Source organism: Microtus pennsylvanicus, chromosome 15, assembly GCF_037038515.1.
Source record: "Microtus pennsylvanicus isolate mMicPen1 chromosome 15, mMicPen1.hap1, whole genome shotgun sequence".
NCBI lineage: Eukaryota > Metazoa > Chordata > Mammalia > Rodentia > Cricetidae > Microtus > Microtus pennsylvanicus.
Genome location: NC_134593.1, coordinates 21,088,325 through 21,113,622, shown reverse-complemented (window position 1 = coordinate 21,113,622; position 25,298 = coordinate 21,088,325). Strand labels below are relative to the sequence as shown.

At 43.9% G+C, this 25,298-nt stretch overlaps 1 protein-coding gene across 2 annotated transcripts in view; it reads left to right on the top strand.

Moving 5' to 3' along the window:
• Positions 1-3,867: 3,867 nt before the first annotated feature.
• Sgcg (sarcoglycan gamma) overlaps positions 3,868-25,298 on the top strand; it is a 33,467-nt gene continuing 12,036 nt past the window's right edge. The window contains exons 1-5 of one of the 2 annotated variants that reach the window (XM_075949381.1): positions 3,868-4,000; positions 9,738-9,935; positions 17,927-18,028; positions 20,010-20,097; positions 23,196-23,315. In XM_075949381.1, coding sequence (XP_075805496.1) covers positions 9,741-9,935; positions 17,927-18,028; positions 20,010-20,097; positions 23,196-23,315 — 505 coding nt within the window. In that variant the 5' untranslated portion in view covers positions 3,868-4,000; positions 9,738-9,740. The remainder of the gene's footprint in view (positions 4,001-9,737; positions 9,936-17,926; positions 18,029-20,009; positions 20,098-23,195; positions 23,316-25,298) is intronic. The other variant, XM_075949382.1, reaches the window with a different exon arrangement.

The window sequence follows — 25,298 nt, the reverse complement described above, 5'->3', positions numbered from 1 at the left end:
TCTGCTGCCTAAATTTAAAACCCTTAACTGCATATTTAAGGAGTAATGTTATATTTTTCTACCCATTGAATAGTCTGTATTTTTCAAACTCTGGACTCTGGTTATTTGTAGCCCTGCTCCCCTTTAAGTAGAATAAGCATCCCAGACGAAGGAGAACCACTAAACATACAGTCATTAAGACTGTTTCCAGTAGTTAACTACTTTTGTCTTTGCTTTTGTATTTTAGATAGGGTGTCATCATGAAGTCCAGGCTGGCTCTCAAATTCCTAGCAGTCTTCCTGCCTCTGCCTCCCAAGTACAGGTATGGACCATCTAAACGTTTTTATTAGATGTAGAAAGTAAGCCCGAGGTGGAGGTGACGTCCTGTTGCTTACTGGATAAAGGTAGGAAATGTTTACTGTGTGTAATATGAAGAGGCAGACTCAGTGTCTGGTGAGAATCTAAAGTTTGATAGACAAGGTGTTTCACCAACCTTGAGTTAAAGAAGTAACATTAAACTGTAAAGGCTGAGCACAATAAAAACAATTCCCTTGCTATAATTATTTGACACAATTTCTGCTGTGTTTCTGAGATACAACTCACATTTGCTAATCCCAGCATCTATCAAACAAACAGAAACCCCCATTTCACTATCATTTTATGAATTGCATATCCGTGTTCTTAAGACTTCTGGCCGTAACACCAAGCTGCCCACTCCCATCCCCACCCAACAGTTCAGCCCAATCTACACCCTGTGTGTCCACAATGGACTCTGCCATCATTTATTCCACATCTTCCCTGCTCTGGGTGAAAAATGCTGCTGTTCCTTCCATTGTTGCTCACTCAGACACAGGGATAATCTCGTGTCTATAAACATCAACCCTGGGCTACAGTTCGGACCTTGACTGTTCCTCAAAGACCCGAGTGTTCAGGGTTTGATCATAGAGGAATGGGTGGTGGGAACCATTAGGAGGTGGTTCTAGTGGGAGGAAGTTAGGCTGTTGAGGACACAACCTTAGAGGATACTGAGACCCCCGAGTACATTTCATGTATGAATTAGTTCAGGGCTAGGTGTGTATAGATGAGAACCACATAAAAGAAAGACTTATTGGGAGCTCTTTCTCAGCCACCAGGACCACAAGAAAGGTTGTTGATAGATTACCCAGCCTCAGGCTTTTAACTATGTGGGGGGAAAAAAACCAAAAACAAACGAAATCCCTCCAGTAAGAAGGATTCAGAAAAGAACACAAAAGGTAACTGTAACAAACAAACACTCCAGTGACCTCGAATATCCCTGTGACAAAGCATGGGAGGGAAGATTTCAAGCAAGGGCGCATGATGTGAAATTATTTACACACTGAGTTCCCATTCAAATCAATAGGAAAAACAAATGTAAAATGGACGCCTACTGTCCAAGGACACACTCTGAGTCCAAGGAGAGTCCAAGGTCCTGCTGGAGGTTGCAAAGATGGAGGACACCCGCCCTTCACAGCAAAGGGCACGTCCTGCCCAGTGTGGAGTCTGAGTAGCTTCTTGTGACACAGAACTGAGCGTGAGATTTAAGAGCCGACGGCTTCAGGCCCAGGAGGTGGCAAATGAGGAGCCACACTGAGAATCCATCTGTCCGTGGGGCACTCTGACTGCAGCAGGTAAACACCGGCCAAAGAAGGGAAACAGCCAGCAGAGAAGTGAAGATTGGCAAGTGGAAAAAGTCAGGTCATGAAGAAAATGTCGGTCGACTCATAGCATATTCTTCCCTGGCATAAAGTGAAAACTAGTTGATGTCAGGGAGCCACTGTCGAGGAAAGGGAGCCCAGGGAGAAATGAACAGTTTTCCCTGACAGAGGTAGTCCCTTTGCTTTGTTTCCTCAGGCGGTCTCTGGGACAAAGCCTGCTCTTTCTCATGGACAGCAATGTCTCACGGCAGTGGCCGATGACCCTGGCTGACCCTTAGGACAACCAGAAGACTTTAAAGAACAAGAACTGCATCGATACAACACAGCAGAAGGTCTGGTGTAAATACAGGCCACTCTGTTGCTTCCCCTCATCTTCCCATTGCCATTCACCACTGTTCTCCCTACCCCGTGTCAGAGCATCCTTAGATGGCCATCATCTTCGAGGCATTATCTTTGAGGCACCACTGTTCTCCCTGCCCTGTGCCAGAGCATCCTTAGATGGCCATCATCTTTGAGGCACCACACTTCTATGGTCATGGTACCTCTGGTACCCAAGTTTAGTAGTAAAAGATCTTTTGAGCAAAAAAAAAAAAATCTGAAGATTGTTAAGGGGATGTTATAATTCCATTGAAAATATATCACATGTGAGTTTCAGACTTAAGGTAGACCGACATTGGAAATATAAAATTCTTGTTACAATAATTTCAATTACTCTATAAAATCAGACCCACCTCTGAGTCATTCTCACCTGGAGTACTGGATGTAGACACCGATAATATAAAATTATGTTAAGTGTGAGTGGAAAACACACATGATACTAGACATGAAAGCCATTCCCAATGTCAAGAGCATGATTACAAACCCAACATACTGACCAATGAAAGGGACGATGTTGACCTTCAACTGTCACGTTCAATCAGAATACAGAGTTAGGGCTTTCAGACTTGTGTTTTCCCATCGTGTCTGTCTGAAAGGTGAAGGCGGCATCCTTGGCACATAGGTTAAATATTTTGATTAAGAACTGATTGCTGTGCTCTGGTTTTCAGTTTGAATTGTCATAGCAGACAACTGTGTGTGGAGGATCCATGAAAGAGCTCCAGGTGCCCTAGAAATACAAGATTGGTGGATACTGTCCTGGTTTAATTAAGGCCTGCAGCTGTTCCTGCAGGGAAGCATCAGGTTTCAAACAGTTACGAAGACACAATGAAAATAAATAGAAGGGGAGTCTCCCAAGGACAAAGTAGAAATTAACTACGTGTCTGTGTGACGCTGCCCCTCTATGCCGTGTTTGCTGGTATGACACAGATCTCAAAGCATGTAATTTAATCTGCCTTAATTCATGCTGCTCAGCAGCATACCAATAACTCAAAATAAAGATTAGGATGATCCAAAAGTTGATATATGTGTACCTGATAATTAAATGAACTAATTATTTTTTAAATGAAGACAATTTAGCACCAGATGGTTACATCCACAGAATTTGTTAAATGGATGTATTATCTTTCTTGAAAAGCATCGTTTTAATATGTAAAGTTTGTTTAGATTCTGTTTCTTATGGTAAGCATGATGTAAATTTCTTCTCAAATAATTTTCACTGACAATGGGACTTAAGGAAAGTGTTTTTCAAAGATAGACTGTTACTGGATAGTTTCCCATCTCTGGGTAAGAAAAGGGAACCTGAGCCAGGCGGTGGTGGCGCACGCCTTTAATCCCAGCACTCGGGAGGCAGAGGCAGGCTGGTCTCTGTGAGTTCGAGACCAGCCTGGTCTACAAGAGCTAGTTCCAGGACAGGCTCCAAAACCACAGAGAAACCCTGTCTCGAAAAACCAAAAAAATAAATAAATAAATAAATAAAATAAAGGAAAAAAAAGAAAAGGGAACCCATAAGGCAGGGAAGCCCAAGTTCTCAGCGCCGCGAGCTCCTCGGCAGTGGCTGAGGTGAGGGTCGACATTAGAGCTCACCAAAGAAGCCCACTTACTCTTCTTCCTCAAGACAAAGACGCTTTTCAGAAAGTGGGGCAGGGTTTACCTGTCTGGGTGCTGGCTTTGCAGGAATGGTTGGAATTCTGGGTGGCTCTGGCTTGGGTTTGGCACACGCGAGGGTGCAGGCTGGAATTGGTTCCCAGTTTTAACAGAGTCCGAGCGATTGAGGTCACCGGGTAAAATTAGATTCGCCTGTTGCTACAGGAGGGGCAGAAACCTGAGCCAAGAGAATCTTTTCTCTGAGCAGAGCCAGAAGTCAGTGTCCCCTCGCCCTACACAAATGGGAGTTTAATTCTTTCCGTTCCGCAGAGCTCAGGTCCTCATCTGGAACCAGTTCATCAGTGTGGTTTTGAGTCGCTAAGGTAAGTAGTCAGTTTCCACTTGGATTTTATATGATTAATGTGTAACTTATAAATCAAATAGATACAAGGTTTCTAACTTCTTTTTCTCCAGTGGCATAATAGTTAATAATCTAAAATAAAGCCGAATAAATTCTCTCAATTTTATTTTCATTATTAACAAAATCCAGTTCCCCTCGCATTTCGCCCGTGTTAGGGCCAGCAACTTCAGGGACGACCTGTGCTATGCCCTTAGCGTGGTCGTGTTGCTGACAGTGGCAGACTTGTCATAACAATGTGGCTGTGTCATGGGATGTTGACTCTGACAGTTGAACAGAGAAGTATGCTCTTTAAAGTCACCTTCAACTCCACCCAAGCCTTTCTGGTAAACTGAGTCTGACGCTTCAGACCTTCTGGGTGCTTTTCTTAGAGACACTAATAGGTGAAAATGGGAACAAAAGTCAAGGTGTTTTATAAACTGATAATCAACAGTACAACAGCCTAGTGTCAAGCCAGCTCCAGAACTGTTCTTGGACTGTTTCCCTCACAAGATTTGGGGGGAGAAAAGAAAGTGCTATGCACAGATAAAAGCCATCCTGTGGGGTAACTCTAAAGAGGACTGGTGCTTTCGACTGCTCAGATTAGGGTTGTGTCTTTGTTACCAAGTTACTATGTGAAGGTTGGAAACCATGAGTTACTTTTAAAGGAACTGAAGAAGGCCAGGGAAAAACCAACAGGACTGGGAGAAGGTGAGTCTGGGTTCACAGGAACTACAAAAGCCTGGCCTGTTTGCTTTTTGCTCTTTTCTTGGAAATATCTAGATACAAGGAGATCCACTTTGGGAATTTCAAAACTAGAAGAGTTAATTTTGTGGGTTCTAACTGGCCAGGTCTGTGATTCTGAAGATGGTCACGTCCAAGTTCCCAAGTGACCTTGACAAAGATGGTTGTTAAATACTGAAAATAACACCCTTCCATCTTGTCCTATTAAAAATATATTTCCTGGGGCTTGAGATACAGTTCTGTGTTACAGAGCTTTCCTAACATATAAAGTCCTAGGTTCACAACCAGGTAGATGATGATAGATAGATAGATAGATAGATAGATAGATAGATAGATAGATAGAAGATAGTTATATAGATAGATAGGTGATAGATAGATAATAGATAGATAGATGATTGGTTGATAGATAGATGATTGATAGATAGATAGATAGATAGATAGGTAGATAGATAGGTAGGTAGATAGATAGGTGATAGATAGATGGATGATTGGTTGATAAATAGATAGATAGATGAGATAGATAGATAGAAGATAGTTATATAGATAGATAGGTTATAGATAGATAATAGATAGATAGATAGATGATTGGTTGATAGATAGATGATAGATAGATAGATAGATAGATGATAGATAGATAGATAGATGGATGATTGGTTGATAAATAGATAGATGATATAGATAGATAGATAGATAGATAGATAGATAGATAGATAGAAGATAGATAGATAGTTATATAGATAGATAGGTGATAGATAGATAATAGATACATTGATGATTGGTTGATAGATAGATGATTGATAGATAGATAGATAGATAGATAGATAGATAGATAGATAGGTAGATAGATAGATAGATAGATAGATAGATAGATAGATAGATAGATAGATAGAGGGAGACATCTGGTCTTCCAGCCATTAAGCCAGACTGTTATTAAAAAAAAAGGACAGAACCCTGAGGCTAATTCTGCCTCTTCTCCATTCCTTCAGGTCATGCATTCCTTCTTTCTACCTTCCCCTCCTCTCCCAATCAATATCTGTGTAGCTCTGTCCTTCTCTGGCCCTATGACAAAGCCCTGCAGTTCAGTTCTTGGGTCTGGGTTCCACTCTATCAGCTGCCTCAGCATCTCCAGCAGAGGAGCTTCATCCCCACCGCATCAGCTCCCATTCCCTGTCCTCTTGGGAGATCCTTCAACTCTGCAGTGGCTTTTTTAAAACACATTGTAGACAATCTGTAGTGTGTGTGTGTGTGTGTGCGTGTGTGCGTGTGTTTACTGTTTGATGCAATAGGTATGGCTTGAGATTTATCATAAGTAATTAAGACTGGAGAAAAAGAAACTGTATTTCTGGCTGTGAAGGAAACAGACTATTGGCAAAAACGAAGCCAATGAAACTGCCTTACCTTCTGCTCTGTGGCCTATGACAGCTGTAAAACCTTTGCCACACTTTGTCATTTCTTCCCCTTCAGAGGCCTTTTAATTTTGTCATGTCGTCGTGTAGGGAATTTTCTGGAGAAGATCATATAGGAGTCTTTTATATTTTGTTAGGAGTAAGTAAAGTCCTAAGAGAATATGTATTGTTGGATAATGCCCACCCATATCAATGACCCTAATGCCTTAGACCCACAGTAAAAGGCAAGGCCTTTCCAGGCAAGGCTCAGAGGAATGGCAAAGCCTTGCCCCAGTGGTCTCTGCGTGGGTATTGATACTGTGTGAAGAAAATGTCCACCATAGCTTTCTCTGCCTGCCCTTGGCTGTCCCTACTCAGCCTTTTCACGGTGTATAACAGCTCCTTGTTTATCTGTGTGTAATAATCCTGCCCTGCCTCACTGTCCAGATGCATGCAATAACCCCATCTCTGTCCAGCTGCATATCATAAACACACTCTCTCGTGTGAGAGATGCCTTTATGAAGAGGAGGGTGAGCATAAGCCAAGGATGGTTCAAGCCCAGGTTCCTCTTTCTAGGGAGATGTGCCTGTGAGTGTGGTGATCCTATATATGTGTGTGTGTGTGTGTGTATGTATATATATACATATATATGAGTCTCCACATCACCTATATACATACAAATGAGACAACTCAGACCCCTCACATTTTATTGTTCTGTATCCAGCTACAATTTCAATAAAATGTTCTGGGGGTTTGTGTATCTAATATAGCTGGCTTATTCAACAAGTATTTACTGAGTTCATACAATAATGGCACATGCTGTTCAGGTGCTGGGGCACAACAGAGTGGCCCAACAGTTCGGAACCTTACCTTCTTGGGACTCATATGTGGTGACAGAATCAAGTACAGAAAAATACCCAGGTAAAATACACAGCATCACCGATAGAACTAAGTGATGTGGGGCAAACTTCAGCAGGAAGGAGCATAGCGCTATCTCAGCTGCGTGACAGAGCAGGGGCTGCAGGGAGGTGCTGTTACCTGGGAGACCTTCTGAGCAGAGGACAGCAGCTGCCGAGGCAGGAGTCACACTTAGGGTACACATTCACTAAAACCTGTGGGGCTGGAACAGTAGGGGTCAGGGAGAAGGCAGGAGGAATCCTGTTGGTGGTAGTGAAGGCATGGCGGTGTACTTCCAGGCAGAGTACTGTAAGAGACAGCATAGAGACAGAAAGTTGTGGAAGGCCATCTCAGGGCTGGGGCAATGGCCATGCATGCACGTTGACTGGAGTTCAGATCTTGAGAATCACAAATGCTCTGGTGAATGTTGGTTGTTTTTTGTAACATTTATATTTAGTGTGGGCCAGAGTTTATATCTGTGTATGTGCATCGGTCCACTGGAATTAGCATTACAGGGAACTGTGAGTCATACAATGTGGGTTTGGGGGATCAAGCCCAGGTCCTTAGTTAGCAAGGGCTCTAAACTGCTGATTCCCTCTCAGTTTTATATCCTGAGCTTTGTCATACTTTATGGTAGACAGATTAATAACCTCCAAAGATGTCTATGCCTAACCTGGGAATTGCAGGCAGAGACTGCTCATTCATTTCCCAACTGATAAAACCTGAATAATCACACAGAAACCATATTAATTATAACACTGTTTGGCCAATGACTCAGGCATATTTCTAGCTAGCTCTTATATCTTGAATTAACCCAATTCTATTAATCTGTATATCACCATGACGCTGTGGCTTACAGGGTAAGGTTCTGGCTGGTGTCTTTCTCCTTCATTAGCTACTTGGCATTTCTTTGATGCAACCTATTCTTTCTGTATATCTCTGTTCAGATATCGTATCTAGCTTTGCTCTGCTAAGCCATTGGCTGAAACAACTTTATTTATTAACCAGTGGTAATAAAACATATTCACAGCATACAGAGGGGAACCCCACATCAGGGAATGTCTCAACCTTTCATGGAAAGAGGAATTTGGTATATGTGATAGTGTTGGCTCTTGAGGTGGAAAAGTGATCTTGAGTTCTCCAGGGAGTCCAAAGCCAACACAAGGTAGGATTTAGGGTTTGGGCAGGGATGGCGAAGTCAGAGAAGATGTGTAGGAGGAAACAGCATGGAGGTCAGAGATTGGGGCAGATTCTCAGCTAGATCCTCCAGGTCACATTGAGTTTGGTTCTGCAGATACATTTTCTGACTGCAAGAAACAGCACATATATAAGCCACTCAGCTTGGGATAATTTGTTTCATCAGAAATGGGAAAGAATGGCAGGGATATTAGGCAGGATTATAAGGAAGACTGAAGGAGATCGGAGAATTGAGCTAATAGCACCCGGTAAAGCTGCCAGCACTAGGTGTCCAGAGGATGCAGGGTCAGTCCTGAGGACTTGGAAATTCTTTGTGACAGAAACACACTTCCGCATTGTCACTACATGGGGGAAGTGCCCACCACTAAGTTACACACAGACAACGAATTATCTGGACATCTTTCATTTTCAGTATGGCTGCTTCCAAATCACCCTAAAAATGAACGGACACCCCATGCACGAGGTGTCAGGGAGGAGACCTGCGCGAGTGCTGTGCGCATGCGCCGTTTCCAGTCTGCGTCGTCATCACTCACGGCTTTCATGGACCTCTTCCCTAACATTTTCTTTTATACTTGGTGTAAAGGTAAAACAAAGGATTTATTTTTAACCAGAACTCTTTTGTTCATAAAAATGATATTTGTAAACATTCACTCTCACACCTATTATAATCTATCTTAACATATGTCAGTTCTTGGCAAAGACAGGTGTCACAGGCATCCTGTTTAAAACATCATTCATAAATCTGAGTCATTTAGGTGAAGGAAAACATAATTTAACTACTCAGAGTCAAATTGAGTAATTACGTTAAAAAAATCTGGATACCAGCTTGATTTTTGTTCCTTTTTTGATAACTTGGCTTTAAGGTTGATGCTTCAATGTCAAGTTCAGCTCTGTAGCATTTTGAAAGCCATAGGTGTGTGTGTGAGTGAGAGGGAGAGAGTGTGTGTATGCATGTGTGTGAGAGTGTGTGAGTGTGCTTGTGAGTGTGTGTGCGCACATGTGTGTATGAGAGTGTGTGTGTGTATGTGTGTGCACGCATGTGTGTGTAAGAGTGTTGTGTGAGCGTGTGTGCATGTGTGTGTGAGAGTGTGTGCATGTGTGTGTGTGAAAAATTATGGCCATTGGATTTTAAGTGAATTGGTCACATCCAAATTATTTTAAATGACAAGTTAAATATATTCCTGTTATTGAAACAGTATGACATGTTTCAAAGTAATAGTATACCCCCCCTCATTTGTTCTTCCTTTGAGACAGAGCTTTATGAATCTGATTTTGAGCTCCCTATATAACCAAGAATTCATCTGAATCCTGTCCCCTGCACTCCTGAGCCCTGGCCTTACAGGTGTGCACACCATACCCAGCTTCTGGTCTCTTTTTAAAAATTATCACTTCTAGAAATTTAAGTCTGGGCTAAATTTGTTTTCTAGACTCATAACAAATCAGTCCTGGCAACTAAGTTCTCTCTCCTCCCCCCTCTCCTGTCCTCCTTTCCTCCCCTAGAAGATGGTACGAGAACAGTACACCACGGTCACGGAGGGCACCCACATAGAGAGACCCGAGAACCAGCACATCTACAAGATCGGGATTTATGGCTGGAGGAAACGCTGCCTCTACCTATTTGTTCTTCTCTTGCTCGCCCTCCTTGTTGTGAACCTCGCTCTCACCATCTGGATTCTGAAAGTGATGTGGTTTTCTCCGGTGAGTTCTGTCTTTTCCTGAGCATGCTCCAGATATGCTGGATCATTGCCTTACTAGTGCATAGATAGACACTTCCTGTCTTTCTCAGGATTTTCATAGCTTACTGGAATTGTTCTCTGCATACTCTAAACTACAGTGTGCTGATTTTTTTCTTTTGGGCCCTTATTGCATTATATTTTTCATTAGTTATTTTCTCTATAGGGTAGGAAAATTCTACTCTTGAATTTGTGGTTGATTGAGTTAAGATATCTTAAAGGCCATTTGTAGAATATGGTCTATAGAACTATCTAAATCACAGATTTTCCTAATGTCATCAGTCCTCTGGGCTTAGTGTTTCACACCTGCCCTCATCTACTTAATTACCAGAATGAAATACCTGATACAGGAATATGTTTGCTTTAAAGAAGATAATTTTTGTTTTTCATTCAGTTTTTTGTTTAATTTTTTTCCTTTATTCTTGATAACTTTATGTATGTATACATTAGAATATGATCATATTCTTCCCATCTCCCCCCTCCAATTCTCCCCATATCTCTCTTAACAGACCCAACTCCCAACTTCATGTCATTATTTTTATAGCTCACTAACTCCGATTAGTGCTGCACACACATACAGGGGTGTGGGGAGCATGGGAAATCTGCCTACCAATAGCCACATGCAAAGGAAGAGTGATTCTCTCTCCCTCTGCGGTTTATCCACTGCCGTAGTTCCTCAGGAAGGGTGTGGCCCCGAGGTCATCTATCCATCCATGCCAGACTTTTGGCTGGCTTGGTCTCGTACAGATAGCTACAGTGGTTGTGAATTTCTCAGTGCTCAGCTCTCCTCCCCATCCTCCAGCTCTTCCCTTCTTCCGGCTACCCCTTCCCTGATGATGCCCAAGCCATTTGGGGGAGGAACTTTATAGAGATGGACCATTTAGAGCTGAGTCTAAAGAAACCTCTGCTCACACTTTGGGAGGTTTAAGGGCTTAGATTCAGCTCTAATGGGGACCTGAAGATGTTTGGTGGGAACGCAGGAATGCATGTGACAGGAAGCATCACATCAGCAGGCAAAAGCCAGCCAGGCTGGGTGGGGCCCAGCTGGGGTTTTATTACACCCTCCTATGGAGCTAACCAAGGGCTCCAGACAAATATCTCAGGTACAAGTTGCCATTGACCCCAGAACCTTCCATATGGACCCACTCCTTAAAAGTCCAAAAAGCTGCCACCCCAATTGCCAAACTTCCCACAAAGGAAGCCTTGGAGCAGTGGTTCTCAACCTTCCTAATTCTGTGACCCCCCCCCCTTTTTTTGAGACAGGGTTTCTCTGTAGCTTTGGAGCCTGTCCTGGCACTAGCTCTTGTAGACCAGGCTGGCCTCGAACTCACAGAGATCCGCCTGCCTCTGCCTCCCGAGTGCTGGGATTAAAGGCGTGCGCCACCACCGCCCGGCTTCCTGTGACCCTTTAATACAGTTCCTTATGTTGTGATGATCCCATCCATAAAATTATTTTCATTGTTACAAGTAACTTTGCTACTGTTATGAATCTTAATGTAAATATCTGACATTTCTGATAGTCTTAGATGACCCTTATGAAAGGATCATCCAACCCCAAATGGGGTTGTGACCCACAGCTTGAGAACTACTGCCTTGGAGGGACACACACCATGCCCAAGCCAGAGCAATGCAACGTCTGCATGTTTTAAACACTCTGATCCAATGTGCATGAATACTGGACAAACACTTCAATATTCACAGCAGATTTAATAAATAAAATACTAGCAGTCTGAAGGAATTTATTTTATTCTAAGCATTCTCATTTGTTAAGAATAATGGCATAATTTTATCTGCCTTGATATTTCAGGTACACTTTGTTTTGTAGTGCTGAGAGTTGAACACAGGCCATTTGCATGTTGGGCAAGTGCTCTACCATTAAGCTACGTCCCAAGAAGTCCTTGTTTTGCGAATTTGGGGATGGGATTCTATAAATTAATGTAGAACCCATTAATTTAGAATTAATTAATTCATGTAGAATACATTAACTTGGCAAGACAGATCCAGTGAGATAAAAATACTACTGCCAAGAACTTCACATTTAGTCGGAGTGCTCTTTCCAAGAAGGGCAGCTATGTCTGCGGTTCAGAGAGACATGCACTCAGGGAATCCTGCCTGTTCTGTGCCCTTATGTCTGTCCTGCATGGTTCCAGTCAATACCATTGCTCTTCTCACATAATAAACATTTGTGTTTCTATATTGTGGTAAAATACTCATAAAATTAAAATTGTAGCTTGAAAAACATTTTTGAATAACATTTAGTAAAGAGTACTATAAGTATATTTACTATAAATATATTAGAAATTATTATTATAAATTACATGTAAGTCGACATTACAAATATCAGTGTATTTAACATTAGACAGTATAGGATATGATTTCTGGGTCAGAATTTGTAAAGATAATATCTGTGTAGCAGCATGATGGTACTGGGCACCAATGCCCAGCCATGACGGTACTGGCCACCAGTGCCCAGTCATGACGGTACCGGGCACCAATGCCAAGTCATGACGGTACTGGGTACCAATGCCCAGCCATGACGGTACTGGGCACCAATGTCCAGCCATGACAGTACTGGGTACCAATGCCCAGCCATGACTGTACTGGGTACCAAAGCCCAGCCATGACGGTACTGGGCACCAATGCCAAGTCATGATGGTACTGGGTACCAATGCCCAGCCATGACGGTACTGGCCACCAGTGCCCAGTCATGACGGTACCGGGCACCAATGCCAAGTCATGACGGTACTGGGTACCAATGCCCAGCCATGACGGTACTGGGCACCAATGTCCAGCCATGACGGTACTGGGTACCAATGCCCAGCCATGACAGTACTGGCCACCAGTGCCCAGTCATGACAGTACTGGGCACCAATGTCCAGCCATGACGGTACTGGGTACCAATGTCCAGCCATGACAGTACTGGGCACCAAAGCCCAGCCATGACGGTACTGGGTACCAATGCCCAGCCATGACTGTACTGGGTACCAATGTCCAGCCATGACGGTACTGGGTACCAATGCCCAGCCATGACTGTACTGGGTACCAATGCCCAGCCATGACGGTACTGGCCACCAGTGCCCAGTCATGACGGTACTGGGCACCAATGCCAAATCATGACAGTACTGGGTACCAATGCCCAGCCATGACGGTACTGGGCACCAATGTCCAGCCATGACAGTACTGGGTACCAATGTCCAGCCATGACAGTACTGGGCACCAAAGCCCAGCCATGACGGTACTGGGCACCAATGTCCAGCCATGACGGTACTGGGTACCAATGTCCAGCCATGACAGTACTGGGCACCAAAGCCCAGCCATGACGGTACTGGGCACCAATGTCCAGCCATGACGGTACTGGGTACCAATGTCCAGCCATGACGGTACTGGGTACCAATGCCCAGCCATGACTGTACTGGGTACCAATGCCCAGCCATGACGGTACTGGCCACCAGTGCCCAGTCATGACGGTACTGGGCACCAATGCCAAATCATGACAGTACTGGGTACCAATGCCCAGCCATGACGGTACTGGGCAACAATGTCCAGCCATGACGGTACTGGGTACCAATGCCCAGCCATGGCGGTACTGGCCATCAGTGCCCAGTCATGACAGTACTGGGCACCAATGTCCAGCCATGACGGTACTGGGTACCAATGTCCAGCCATGACAGTACTGGGCACCAAAGCCCAGCCATGACGGTACTGGGTACCAATGTCCAGCCATGACGGTACTGGGTACCAATGTCCAGCCATGACGGTACTGGGTACCAATGCCCAGCCATCACAGTACTGGGTACCAATGCCCAGCCATGACGGTACTGGGCACCAATGCCCAGCATCCCTTTATGCAGGCAAGGCATCTGGACATGTACTAGTTACTTTTCTGTTGCTATGATAAACACCATGACTGAGGCTGCAGTTGTATGTTTTTCTTCTTTACCTCTTTTGCTCTTTACTTTTTGGGATCCTGCCTCCCAGCTCCCAAATAAATACACATAGAGACATAATTCTTTCTTATGAATGCCTGGCCTTAGCTTGGCTTGTTTCTAGCCAGCTTTTCTTATCTTAAATTACCCTGTCTATCTATTTGTCTCTATTTCTGTATACCTTATCTTTCTTTCTTATTCTGTGTCAGCTGTGTTTCTGGGTGACTGGCCCCTGACACCCTCCTCTCCTTGCTCTCTTGCTTCTCCCTCTTTTCCAGATTTCTCCTTCTATTTATTCTCTCTACCTGCCAGCCCCACCTATCCTTTCTCCTGCCTCGCTATTGCCTGTTCAGCTCTTTATTAGACCATCAGGTGTTTTAGACAGGCAGAGAAGCACAGCTTCACCGAGTTAAACAAATGCAGCCTAAACAAAAGCAACACATCTTTACATGATTAAACAAATGTTCCGCAGCATAAACAAAAGTAACACATATTAAAATAATAGTCTACAGCACAGGGAAACTTATGGAAGAGTCTGGAGTAGCCGGAGTCTAACTTCAGCTAGGCATGAAGCACTGAAGGTTGCTTTAAATGCTATAGCACACAACAAAACACCCTCCAGATGCACACTATCGCTTCACAGTTGTGCAGTTTATAGAACTCATTTGTACAGATTTCTACGACAACACACATCTTGGACAAAGAAGACAGTAGCGACTTCAGATCCACCTTATGTCGGGCACAGGCTGCACTCTCAACCACGTTTGATGTATGGGGTAGCTTTTCTCCCACAGGAATGCATTACTGGAGGTGTGTGAACAGGGTCTTTAGTGCTGACCTTAACAGAGTGAGACAAGCTACCATTCACATTTGTGGGCTCAGAAGATAAAAGACACAAAGTCCTAATCCACAAAAGGTGCTGGGCCCTAACCCAGAACTGTTGAGCATCACCTGGCCTTTATACCTGCAGTGGAGTGGCATTCACCATACGGGTTGCGTGGGTATAAGCTTGAGTCTTTGCTTTGAAATATCATAGCACTGAGACTACAAATTGTTTATTAATTCATGCTTTAATTTTTTCTGCCTTGAAAACTTTTAACATGATATTTCTGCTTTGAAATTTCATTTGATTGTGGTAAGAAAGTATTATCGGTTCTACTCATGAAATTTGTACATAGAATCTCACTAACAATAGGTATGGTTGAGTTAGCACATCTGTAGGCATTATTTCATGTTGCTCACTGATCTGAAAATTCATAGGTTTTTATCAGTCATCCCATTCCAAGTCCCCAGCCCCGGTAAGAAGCATTCTAGTGCTCAGTCTCTTGAGTGTGCGTGTTCAGAGATCTCACACATACGTGACAGTCATACCCCATGTGTCCTTCTGTGTCTCCTAGATGTATAGTTTGTTTCCGCATCCTTGCCACCCTGAGTGTTGCTAAACTGACACGAGTGCACAGATAACACCCCTCGGTCCTCATTTCTACCCTAATGACAAACTACCTGAAAAGGAAATCAGAAAACAATCTGATTTTCAGTGGCATCCGAAGAATAAAATATCTAGTGAAAAGCTAAGGAGGTAAAAGCTTGTTCGCTGCAGTTGTAAAACATCGATGAAACAGATGGGAGGAAATCAGAGATCATGTTCACGGGTTTAGAAAAACTTAATACACTTGGGGCTTGGAATGTTGGCAAGCACCTGTAATCCCATCACCAAAGTGGAAGCAAAGCAGGGAAACCCACGTATTCCAATTCACAGCGATGAAACTCATGCTTTCCACCTCACACACAGAAATCAGCACACAGTCAAGCAGCTGAAATGGTAAACAAGCCTCCATCTCATTTCCTTCGAGACTTAGCTCATCTTCCTGAGCTTGAGACCCAGAATAGCAAAACTGCTCCCTATCAGAACCCCACAATATATTTTTCACCCTGGATATTTCAGTTGAGAGTCATTCTCTTCAGTGAGCCTGATGGTGGAAACTGAGCACAGATGGACCTCATCTTGGGATGGAGCCCAGTGTAGCGCCTGAATCACGGTCTCCATGACACTTGGCAGTAGGGGGCAGCCATTTCTCCAGCACACGTCAAGCCTGAGCCTCTTCTTTGCTGATGTTGAAGCCCCTCAGAGGCCCTCTGGGACCCTTCACAATAACTTTGTGTCCCTTTAGAGTAATGATGACATGTTCTAGAATGTTACAGTCAGAAGGAGATGCAGCGAAATTCAAAATGCTCTCTAAAAGAAGAAACATTGTAAAACTCCGTGCAAAGCTTGGAATGTTTATCTCAATGCCCTTTGCTTCTGCCTTAGTTACTTTTCTATTGCTGTGATAAAACACTGTAACCAAGGCAATATATAGAAGGAAGAGCTTATGTTGTTTTATAGTTCCAGGAGGCCAGGGCTCTACCATCATGGTGGGGAAGCATGGCAGCGGGCAGGCATGGTAGGCAGAGAAGGAAACAGGCAGCTCACATCTTCAATGGCAAATGCAAGACAGAGAGAGTGAATTGGAAGGAAATGAGGCTGGCTGTAGACTCTCAAAGCCCATCTGCCATGACATACTTTCCTCCAGCAAGGCTACACCTCCTAGACCTCCCCAAACAGCGCCACCTACTGGGGACCAAGCATCAGCTTCCTGATTTTCAAACCACCACAACTTCCTTCTTTTCTACTGCCCTTGATGTACAAATGGTTCTGGGGTCCCTCCTGGTATAAAATTGATGGCTTTATGCCCAATGTACTTTGCTTGTGAATTTTAAGTAAGTGCTAGCCTTATTTTTGTGGACCCAGATTCATAGTCACATAAAATATTCGTTGCTTACAAATGCAGTACCGAATCCTAACTTTATAATGACCTACACTGTTTTCTAAAATCAACTGGATGATTATCATAATAACCACAAATGCGTTTATATTGCTACGAATCTTTACTTTTAAATGCCCCTGTTTCCTTCTTAATAACCTACTTGGCAGAATTCTAAGATGTCTCCATGATGTCCACCCACTGAGTGACATGCCCCGTAGCCCCGCCTTTGAGTATGGGCGGGCCTATGGTTTGTGCCGTCCAATAGGAGATGGTGAAAGTGATGGAGCATTTCTCCAGTTACCTTATAGGATGGAGGCGTCTGCAGGTGTAATTAGGGCTTCACATCAGTTATTTCTGAATTTGTGGAAAGGACTATATGAGGTGGGTCTGGCCCTTGTTGGAAGGACTTTTATCCCTGTTGTAGGGACTGTTATAAGGCAGTAGTTCTCACTTCTCACCCGGTGGGTCACAACCCATTTGGGGACCAAGTGACCCTTTTACAGGGGTTGCATATCAGATATCCTGCATATCAGATATTTACATTATGATTCGTAACAGTAACAAAATTATAGTTATGAAATAGCAATGAAATAACTTTATGGTTGGGGGTCACCACAACTGTATTAAATAAAGGGTCACAGCAACATGAAGATTGAGAACCACTGTTGTAAGGGGTTCTCCATTGACCTTGTGTTGCTATGCTTAGGGGGTTCCTGGAGCGACTTGGCAGCTTCATCTGGTCCCCACACAGAAGGATGCTCAGTCTGCAAAGGGACTTACTACTAAGCCTGACAAACTGTGTTGGATTTCTAGGCACCCCCATTGTCAAGGGAGAGAACCAATTCCTGAAAGTTGTCTTCTAATATCTATACAGACGCTGTGGCACATACGTGCCCACATGCAATCCATCCATCATCCATGTCTTTAAAATAAAAGAAAGGCAGTAATAATAAGATTTTATTTCCTTTTATATGGGCACGGGGTCTTAGATGTTTATCATAACATGATTTGTTAAATCATATATGCATCTCCCAAATAAACCTTTGTTGCTTGCAAAAGGTTTTTTTAAAAATGAATAAAAACAACTAAAATTTCAAGTAGACATTTAGGAGAAATACAGAAAAATGAAAGGAATATATAGAAAGGCATGTGTAGTTTTAGTTTGTCCAAAAGAAACAAAAAACAAAACAATAGAAAATTTCATGTCTCTTTTTCCTTAACAGATAGGAATGGGTTACTTGCATGTTAAACAAGATGGACTTCGCCTGGAAGGGGAATCGGAGTTTTTATTTCCACTGTATGTCAAAGAAATACGCTCCAGAGTGGTAAGAAGATTGTGTTTCACTTTTGAAAAATAAGTAATGGTTAAGCACAGAAATTCACGGTACGTCCTATCTAACACATTCATGATACGTCCTATCTAACACATTCACGGTATGTCCTATCTGACACATTCATGGTACGTCCTATCTAACACATTCATGGTATGTCCTATCTAACACATTCATGGTACGTCCTATCTAACACATTCATGATACGTCCTATCTAACACATTCATGGTATGTCCTATCTAACACATTCATGATACGTCCTATCTAACACATTCATGGTATGTCCTATCTAACACATTCATGGTATGTCCTATCTAACACATTCATGGTATGTCCTATCTAACACATTCATGGTATGTCCTATCTAACACATTCGCGGTACGTCCTATCTAACACATTCATGGTATGTCCTATCTAACACATTCATGGTATGTCCTATCTAACACATTCATGGTATGTCCTATCTGACACATTCATGCTATGTCCTATCTAACACATTCATGGTATGTCCTATCTAACACATTCATGGTATGTCCTATCTAACACATTCATGGTATGTCCTATCTAACAACTGAACCATGGATCTTACTTTACAGAATATGTGCTATAAATATTTTATTCTTAACTGCTTCAGCTCTGAGTTAAGTAGCCTCAGCATGCTGGGCTGTTTGAACACACACACACACACACACACACACACACACACACACACATTGGGCAATATTTAAATGAGGTCAGACATATTTCCTCCAAAATTTAGCATTTCTTTATTGTGGAAACATTCAAAGTGATGTCTTCTAGCCTTTGAAATGTGCAGTGCATCGCAGTCAACTATGGCCCTGCTGCCCCACAGCACTCCCCAGTGTCTTCTTGTTCCTGTTGGGCTGTAACTCCTACCCACTAGTGACCCACCTCTCCCCTCCCACGCCCCCCCAGCCTCCTCCCCTCCCACTTCATCACTAGCCTCCTCCCCCTCCCACCCCACCTCCAGCTTCCTCCCCCTCCCACCCCACTCCTAACCTCCTCCCCACTTCCACCCCACCCCCAGCTTTCTCCCCACTCCCACCCCACCCCCAGCCTCCTCCCCCTCCCACCCCACCTCCAGCTTCCTCCCCCTCCCACCCCACCCCCAGCCTCCTCCCCCTCCCACTCCACCACTAACCTCCTACCTCCTCCCACCCCACCCCCAGCTTTCTCCCCACTCCCACCCCACCCCCAGCCTCCTCCCCCTCCCACCCCACCTCCAGCTTCCTCCCCCTCCCACCCTACTCCTAACCTCCTCCCCACTTCCACCCCACCCCCAGCCTCCTCCCCCTCCCACTCCACCCCCAGCCTCCTCCCCCTCCCACCCCACCCCCAGCTTTCTCCCCACTCCCACCCCACCCCTAGCCTCTTCCCCCATCACCCCATGCCTAGCCTCCTTTCCCCTCCCATGCCACTCCCAGCCTCCTCCCCCCTCCCACTTCACCCCCAACCTCTTCTACCCTTCCCACCTTCTAAATGACCAGTGTTTTCAGACCACACAGCTGAGGAGTCCTGCAGAACTTGACTTTTTCTGTGTTAGACTTTTTATTTTTATTGCAGGAAATCTTTGCATCTTGAAAATAAACAGGTGGTATTCTTGTAGACTATCTAACCATTCTTGGATTTATCCCTGACAAATGCCTTGAACATAAATAACAATGACAACAAAGACCGTGAATGCCTTGGCAAAGATAAAACACTAATTAGAACCTATTTTCCTCAAGAACTAATTAAAATATTAAGAGCATTATTTCCAAACATAATAAACTCAAAAAATGATTATAATCTATTCTTAAAAGTCAATGCATTTATACCCTGAAAATAATATTATTCTGGTTATTTAGTTTTGGCTGAAAGTGTCGAGGATCCCAGGATCTGACGTAGAGAGTGTACATTTCAACTATATACAAACATAAAGGTAGATCGTGCTAATTTTGGAAATCCTTTTCAGGACTCATCTCTGCTTCTGCAGTCAACTCAGAATGTGACAGTCAGCGCTCGCAACCCAGAAGGGGAGGTCACGGGCCGGGTGAAAGTGGGTGAGTACAACATCCTTATGGTACCTCACTTGTTTCAAGTCCATGGAGGGTGTAAGCAGATGGACGTTTCTTCTAAGGAGTTGCGAGCTTATTTATAAGTAATAAAACATGAGCTTTCCAACCTTCATGCTGTGCACGGAGGACAGTTAGCACTAAGAGGCAGAAAGACGGGGTAAAGGTTTGTGTGTGTGGAGGGGGGATAGCGTTAAACTTGAAAATAGTGAGGAGAACGATAATCCATGATTATCTAATTAAAGTAAGCTTTATTAAATATTGGCCAGGAAATGAACATTGGCCAGGTTCATACCCAGGATTCCCAGAGAATAGCATGGAATTAGGTTAGTCAGGTGCTCATAAAGGCAAAGCCCACAAGGTTATGTATTTCCCACCTTCATCCAGTAGGGGGCAATCATCCATCCTGATGTATTTCCTGTCTAGACACCTCCTGCTTCTGTGTGATCAAGCACATCCTGTGCAGTTGGACAACCAACCTTGTTTACAAAAGTGAAAGCCTGTGGCTTGTTATCTTACCCGAACAACAGGTCCCAGCATTCCCCGACGTTATCTGTCCTTGGGCAAGTGGAGCTGGCAGGTTAGAGACGGTTTTGCTTTACAGATCTCTTAAACACAGTCATTTAAAGTTAATACAGAACTTCAGCTCTCCCCCCCTTCCCCCATGAGTTGTATCCTGAATGAAATCCTTGACTCTGTGGTGGGTGCGTGCACATACTGAGATCTAATAACCATCAGTTTAATAGCACCCAAATAAAAATTTATGTGTGCAGGTAAGGCATTAATAATGCAAGGGCCATTGGGAGTTAGCAGAAACCGAAGGGCCAAAGGCTCTGTGATGATTGGCATCATGGTTATCATGAAAATGGGAACTAGTCATTTTTCATCCGGGTTTTTTTTTTCTGCAAGTTTTTGGATTTTGTTTTGTTTTATTGTTGTTTTTTGTTTGTTTGTTTTGAGTACAGCCTGATTATCCCTAATGAGTCCTGAGTGATTTGCATAGAAACAACATTTTTCTCTTAAAGTCACATGATCTCTCCTTGCTCTACATAGAGAAGGTTGAGTGCCCTATGATATGGTAGAATTATTCCAGAACCCACCTTATAAAGTGGGGACAAACTCAGTCCTACTCAGAGAAGCCCCAAATGGAAACGCCCACGTGGCAATCAGTGCCACAGATGGGCAGGAAATCAGTGATGTACCTACCTTCCTTCACTCAAGGAGTCCATGTTTGCCAGGAGGACGAGAGTAGCAACAGAATGATCAGAAAGAACAGCTAAAGAGGTTCTGTGGAGCAGAAAATACAAATGCGTCCATCTTCACTCTCACAAATAGAGAAGAATATTCCTACACTGCATTGTTTCCTGAATGCGGGTGCAAGGAAAGTATTATTTTTTATCCAGAGGAAAGCCACTGGTACATGATGCCTGCTTTTAGGAAAAACAAAATAAAAAACAGTTAATAATGACATAACAGATGGGGGTATTTTCCATTCCCAGGACAATGCTGAGCAATAATCTTTCATGTTTAAAAGTTGAAAGAGCTGGAGAAATTGCTCAGTACCCAAGAGTACTTGCTGCTCTTGCAGAGGACATAAGTTAGGTTGCTAGCACCCTCATCAAGTGGCTCACAACGTCTTGTAACAGTTTTATGGGACCCTACACCCTTGTTTGGCCTCTTTGGGAACTCACATACATGTGTGTATGCACAGGCGCAACACACACACACAAAACAACAACAACAAGCAAACATTTTTTAAGCTGAAAGGCAACATATTTTGGAAAACAATAAAAGTGACACACAGGAATTTAAATGACAGAGAACGTAATGTTTCAATGGATGTATGTAGCTATACAGTATGAGCCATGTTTCTGTGGCTTGCAGAGACACCTCAGAACAAGCATGGTTCTGGTCATATGATGACTAACGCTATGTTGACGGCTAACTCCATGTTTCAAACTCTAAAATTACTGTACTTAAGAGAACTGTAAAGCAAAATTGGATTCCCAAATGTTAAGGGCTGTTAAGGGTTGATTTTTGTAAGTGCCTGGTCTTGTCCAATTTTAACAAAATTATTGTTTATACAAGGTAATAGGTCATAAGGCCAACCACTCTTTCTGCTTCTGTAAAGGAACACTTGTTTTGCTCAAGACGACCTTCTGCTCGGCAGAACATAACTCAGTGCGCTTTGCCTTTATAACCTCTGAGGAATGTGATTGATTCTACATTTGGGGATCCCGAGTCCTGGTTGCAGACCTGGCACCAGTATACAAATGCAAGTCTCTTCTTGTAAAACTTATTCATGGTTAGCCTGCTGGGTCTCTGGATGACGCAGGCCCACAACAGTAATGGTAGCTTCCTCCTCTGCTCAGTTCTTCCTTTCCACTGCCTGTGGGGAGCCGGGAACCCCTTTGCCTTCAGTCTCACCACGGTTTCTTTTCATGGAAACTAGTGGATCCACGGGCAGTGCGTCCCATCGTTCTTGCATGACTGAAGCAGTGAGCCTGCACTGCATAAGTTGCCCTATTCCCCCATGTTTTTTTTTTAAATCAGAAAATATTATGTATCATTCAGAGTCAATATTAATATAACATATATAAGAGATGCGAGTGACCCTGGATCTCAGGATAAAAATATATATCTACCCAAAAGTAAAACCACATTTTCTTTTTTCTTTGTTTTTTTTTTGTTTGCTTGTTTGTTTTTGTTTTTCGAGGCAGGGTTTCTCTGTAGCTTTGGAGCCTGTCCTGGAACTAGCTCTTGTAGACCAGGCTGGCCTTGAACTCATAGAGATCCACCTGCCTCTGCCTTCCGAGTGCTGGGATTAAAGGCTTGTGCCACTACCACCCAGCTAAAACCACATTTTTTTTTAAGAAAAAGAAAACTGAGCAAACTGGGAGATTTAATCCCTAACTATATCTGTCAACAAAACATTTATATTCATTATATTACAAAACATTATTGTGCACGCCATGGTTTGCCAGTCACGTTCCGTGGCTTGGTAGTGCCAGGGCAGTTGTGAAAACAGGGAACGTATGCTGCTTACAACAAACACTTCTAATACCCTGTCCTGACTGGCCCTTCAGGTGCACAAATGGTAGACGTTCAGAGCCAGGGCTTTCAGATCCTTTCTGAAGACGGCAAGCCACTGTTCACCGCCAAGGAGCAGAATGTCATGGTCGGCACGGGCAGACTACGGGTAACGGGTACGTGAAGACAGTGGGCTGCGGCTGCAAGCATAGCTCTGCGCCGCACTCTGTGCTGAACTCTGTAAGGGAAAGCATCTGGCTGTTGATGTTCTTCGTGGCATTTCCTTTGACATTCTGTTTGTATTTGAAGGACGATGCCCTTCCTCATAGAGCTTTGCCCACCTTTCTCCTTTGTCTCTTTTCTGGTCACTGTAGCCAACAGCTTACACATCTTTCTGTACAGTTCACATACCTGCTTGATCCCCATTATCTCAGATATGTGAATACCCTATGTGCCTACAAAACAACCTTTCCTCTGGTTGATTCAAAAGTGGAACCAAGCTCTTTACTGGATTCACCTTCAGTATAAAAAAATTCAGTGACAAACATTTCCAGAACCTCATGCAAACTTGCTTTTTATGCTTCTAGAAGACGAGAGGTGCAAACAGACAGGTGTGTTTAAGTCACTTCCAGAACTTTTCTCTACTAATCAGATCAGCAATAGCATCTTCTCTCCCACGGTGTTACCAGGATGTAGACTCGAGCCCTGACATACTATTTTATGGGACATATGCATCTTTCCCAAGCACACTCCAAAGTGATGACCTAATGTTGCAGACTTTGCTGAGGAAGCAGCAGCTTCCTTTCTTTACAAACGATACTGGGAAAACCAGCGATGAGCAATTGAAGCCAGTGGGGGGGGGGGGGAGAAGGGAGCCATGTGCCTATAGTCTAAACACTCAGAAAGCAGAGGCAGAGGATCACGAATTCAAGACCCAGGCTACATGGTGAGACCTGTTCTCTCCCTCTTCTTTCCCCCCCTCCCCACACTTACTGCTTAGTAAGTAAAAGAGCAAGTCACTAAGTATCTGACATAGAGTCCACTAGTATATATGGTTTGACTCGTGTGCCTTGGAATGACGGAGACATGACACACGGTTTGTAGGAACCAACTGGAATATTTAATGTACATGTTTTCCTAGACTAGCATTACGTCATCCCATCCTCATGGCTGGACAGCTACTGTGGCCAGTACCATAGCTCCTCCTCAGTCCTTGGATCACACACAACCGAGCCACCTCATCTACAGTGGGCTGTGCTGCTGAGACGGCACGGTTGATAGGCAGGTAGACGTTATCTTCCACTTGGGATATTATCAGTTCATGACATGGTTATTGGAACACAGAACCATTATGATTTGAGGGCTAGCTGTGTAGGAAACATTGGCTCTCTTAACCTCAAGGCTATTTCTGGACTGGCTGCATGCAAGTTGTCAGTAGGTCTGTCTCCTGATGTGTACAAGTTTGTTGGCAACACTAATCTACTCTTGTTGATAGACCAAGATTAATGTGTGCAAAGTCAGCATAACTTTTGGGAAAGTGTCACTGCGTTGCAGGGTGTAGAGAAAAGAGTAAACAGAAACTTGGATTCCATCCCCCCCGCCCCAAGCCCCATCACAGAGGATGACCCACTCCCTAGCCTGGGGTTCCTTTCAGATTGTGGCATTGTAAGGAAAGCAGATGGGAAACCCCATGGGCAGTTGCAGTGTAAGTTACCTGCCTGCATGAGAGCCGCCCCGGGGGCTTGTTATGTCTGTATTTATTGGATTCAACCCTAGAATGCCTGACATAGTAGTACATTGGTTCCTTTTCTTGTCTCTGTGAAAAAGCATCCGCCAGAAGCCACCTGACGGAGGAAAGGCTTACTTGGCCTCACAGTTCAGGAAATACAGTCCACTGTGGGAGAGAAGGCACAGAGGCTGGACCTGCTTGCTCCATGGCTGAGGGAGCTGATGGTCCAGCACAGCTTACGCCTCTCAGAGGTTCACCAAACAGAGACAGCACAGATCAGAAACAAGACAAGCAATGAACCTCAAGGTCTGCCCCTAGCAGCCCACTGCCTCCAGCTAGCCCAACCTCCTAAAGGTTCCACAACCTCTGCAAACCGTGCCGACAGCGAGAGAGCTACTCCTAAAACACATGGACCTGGGAGGGCATACAC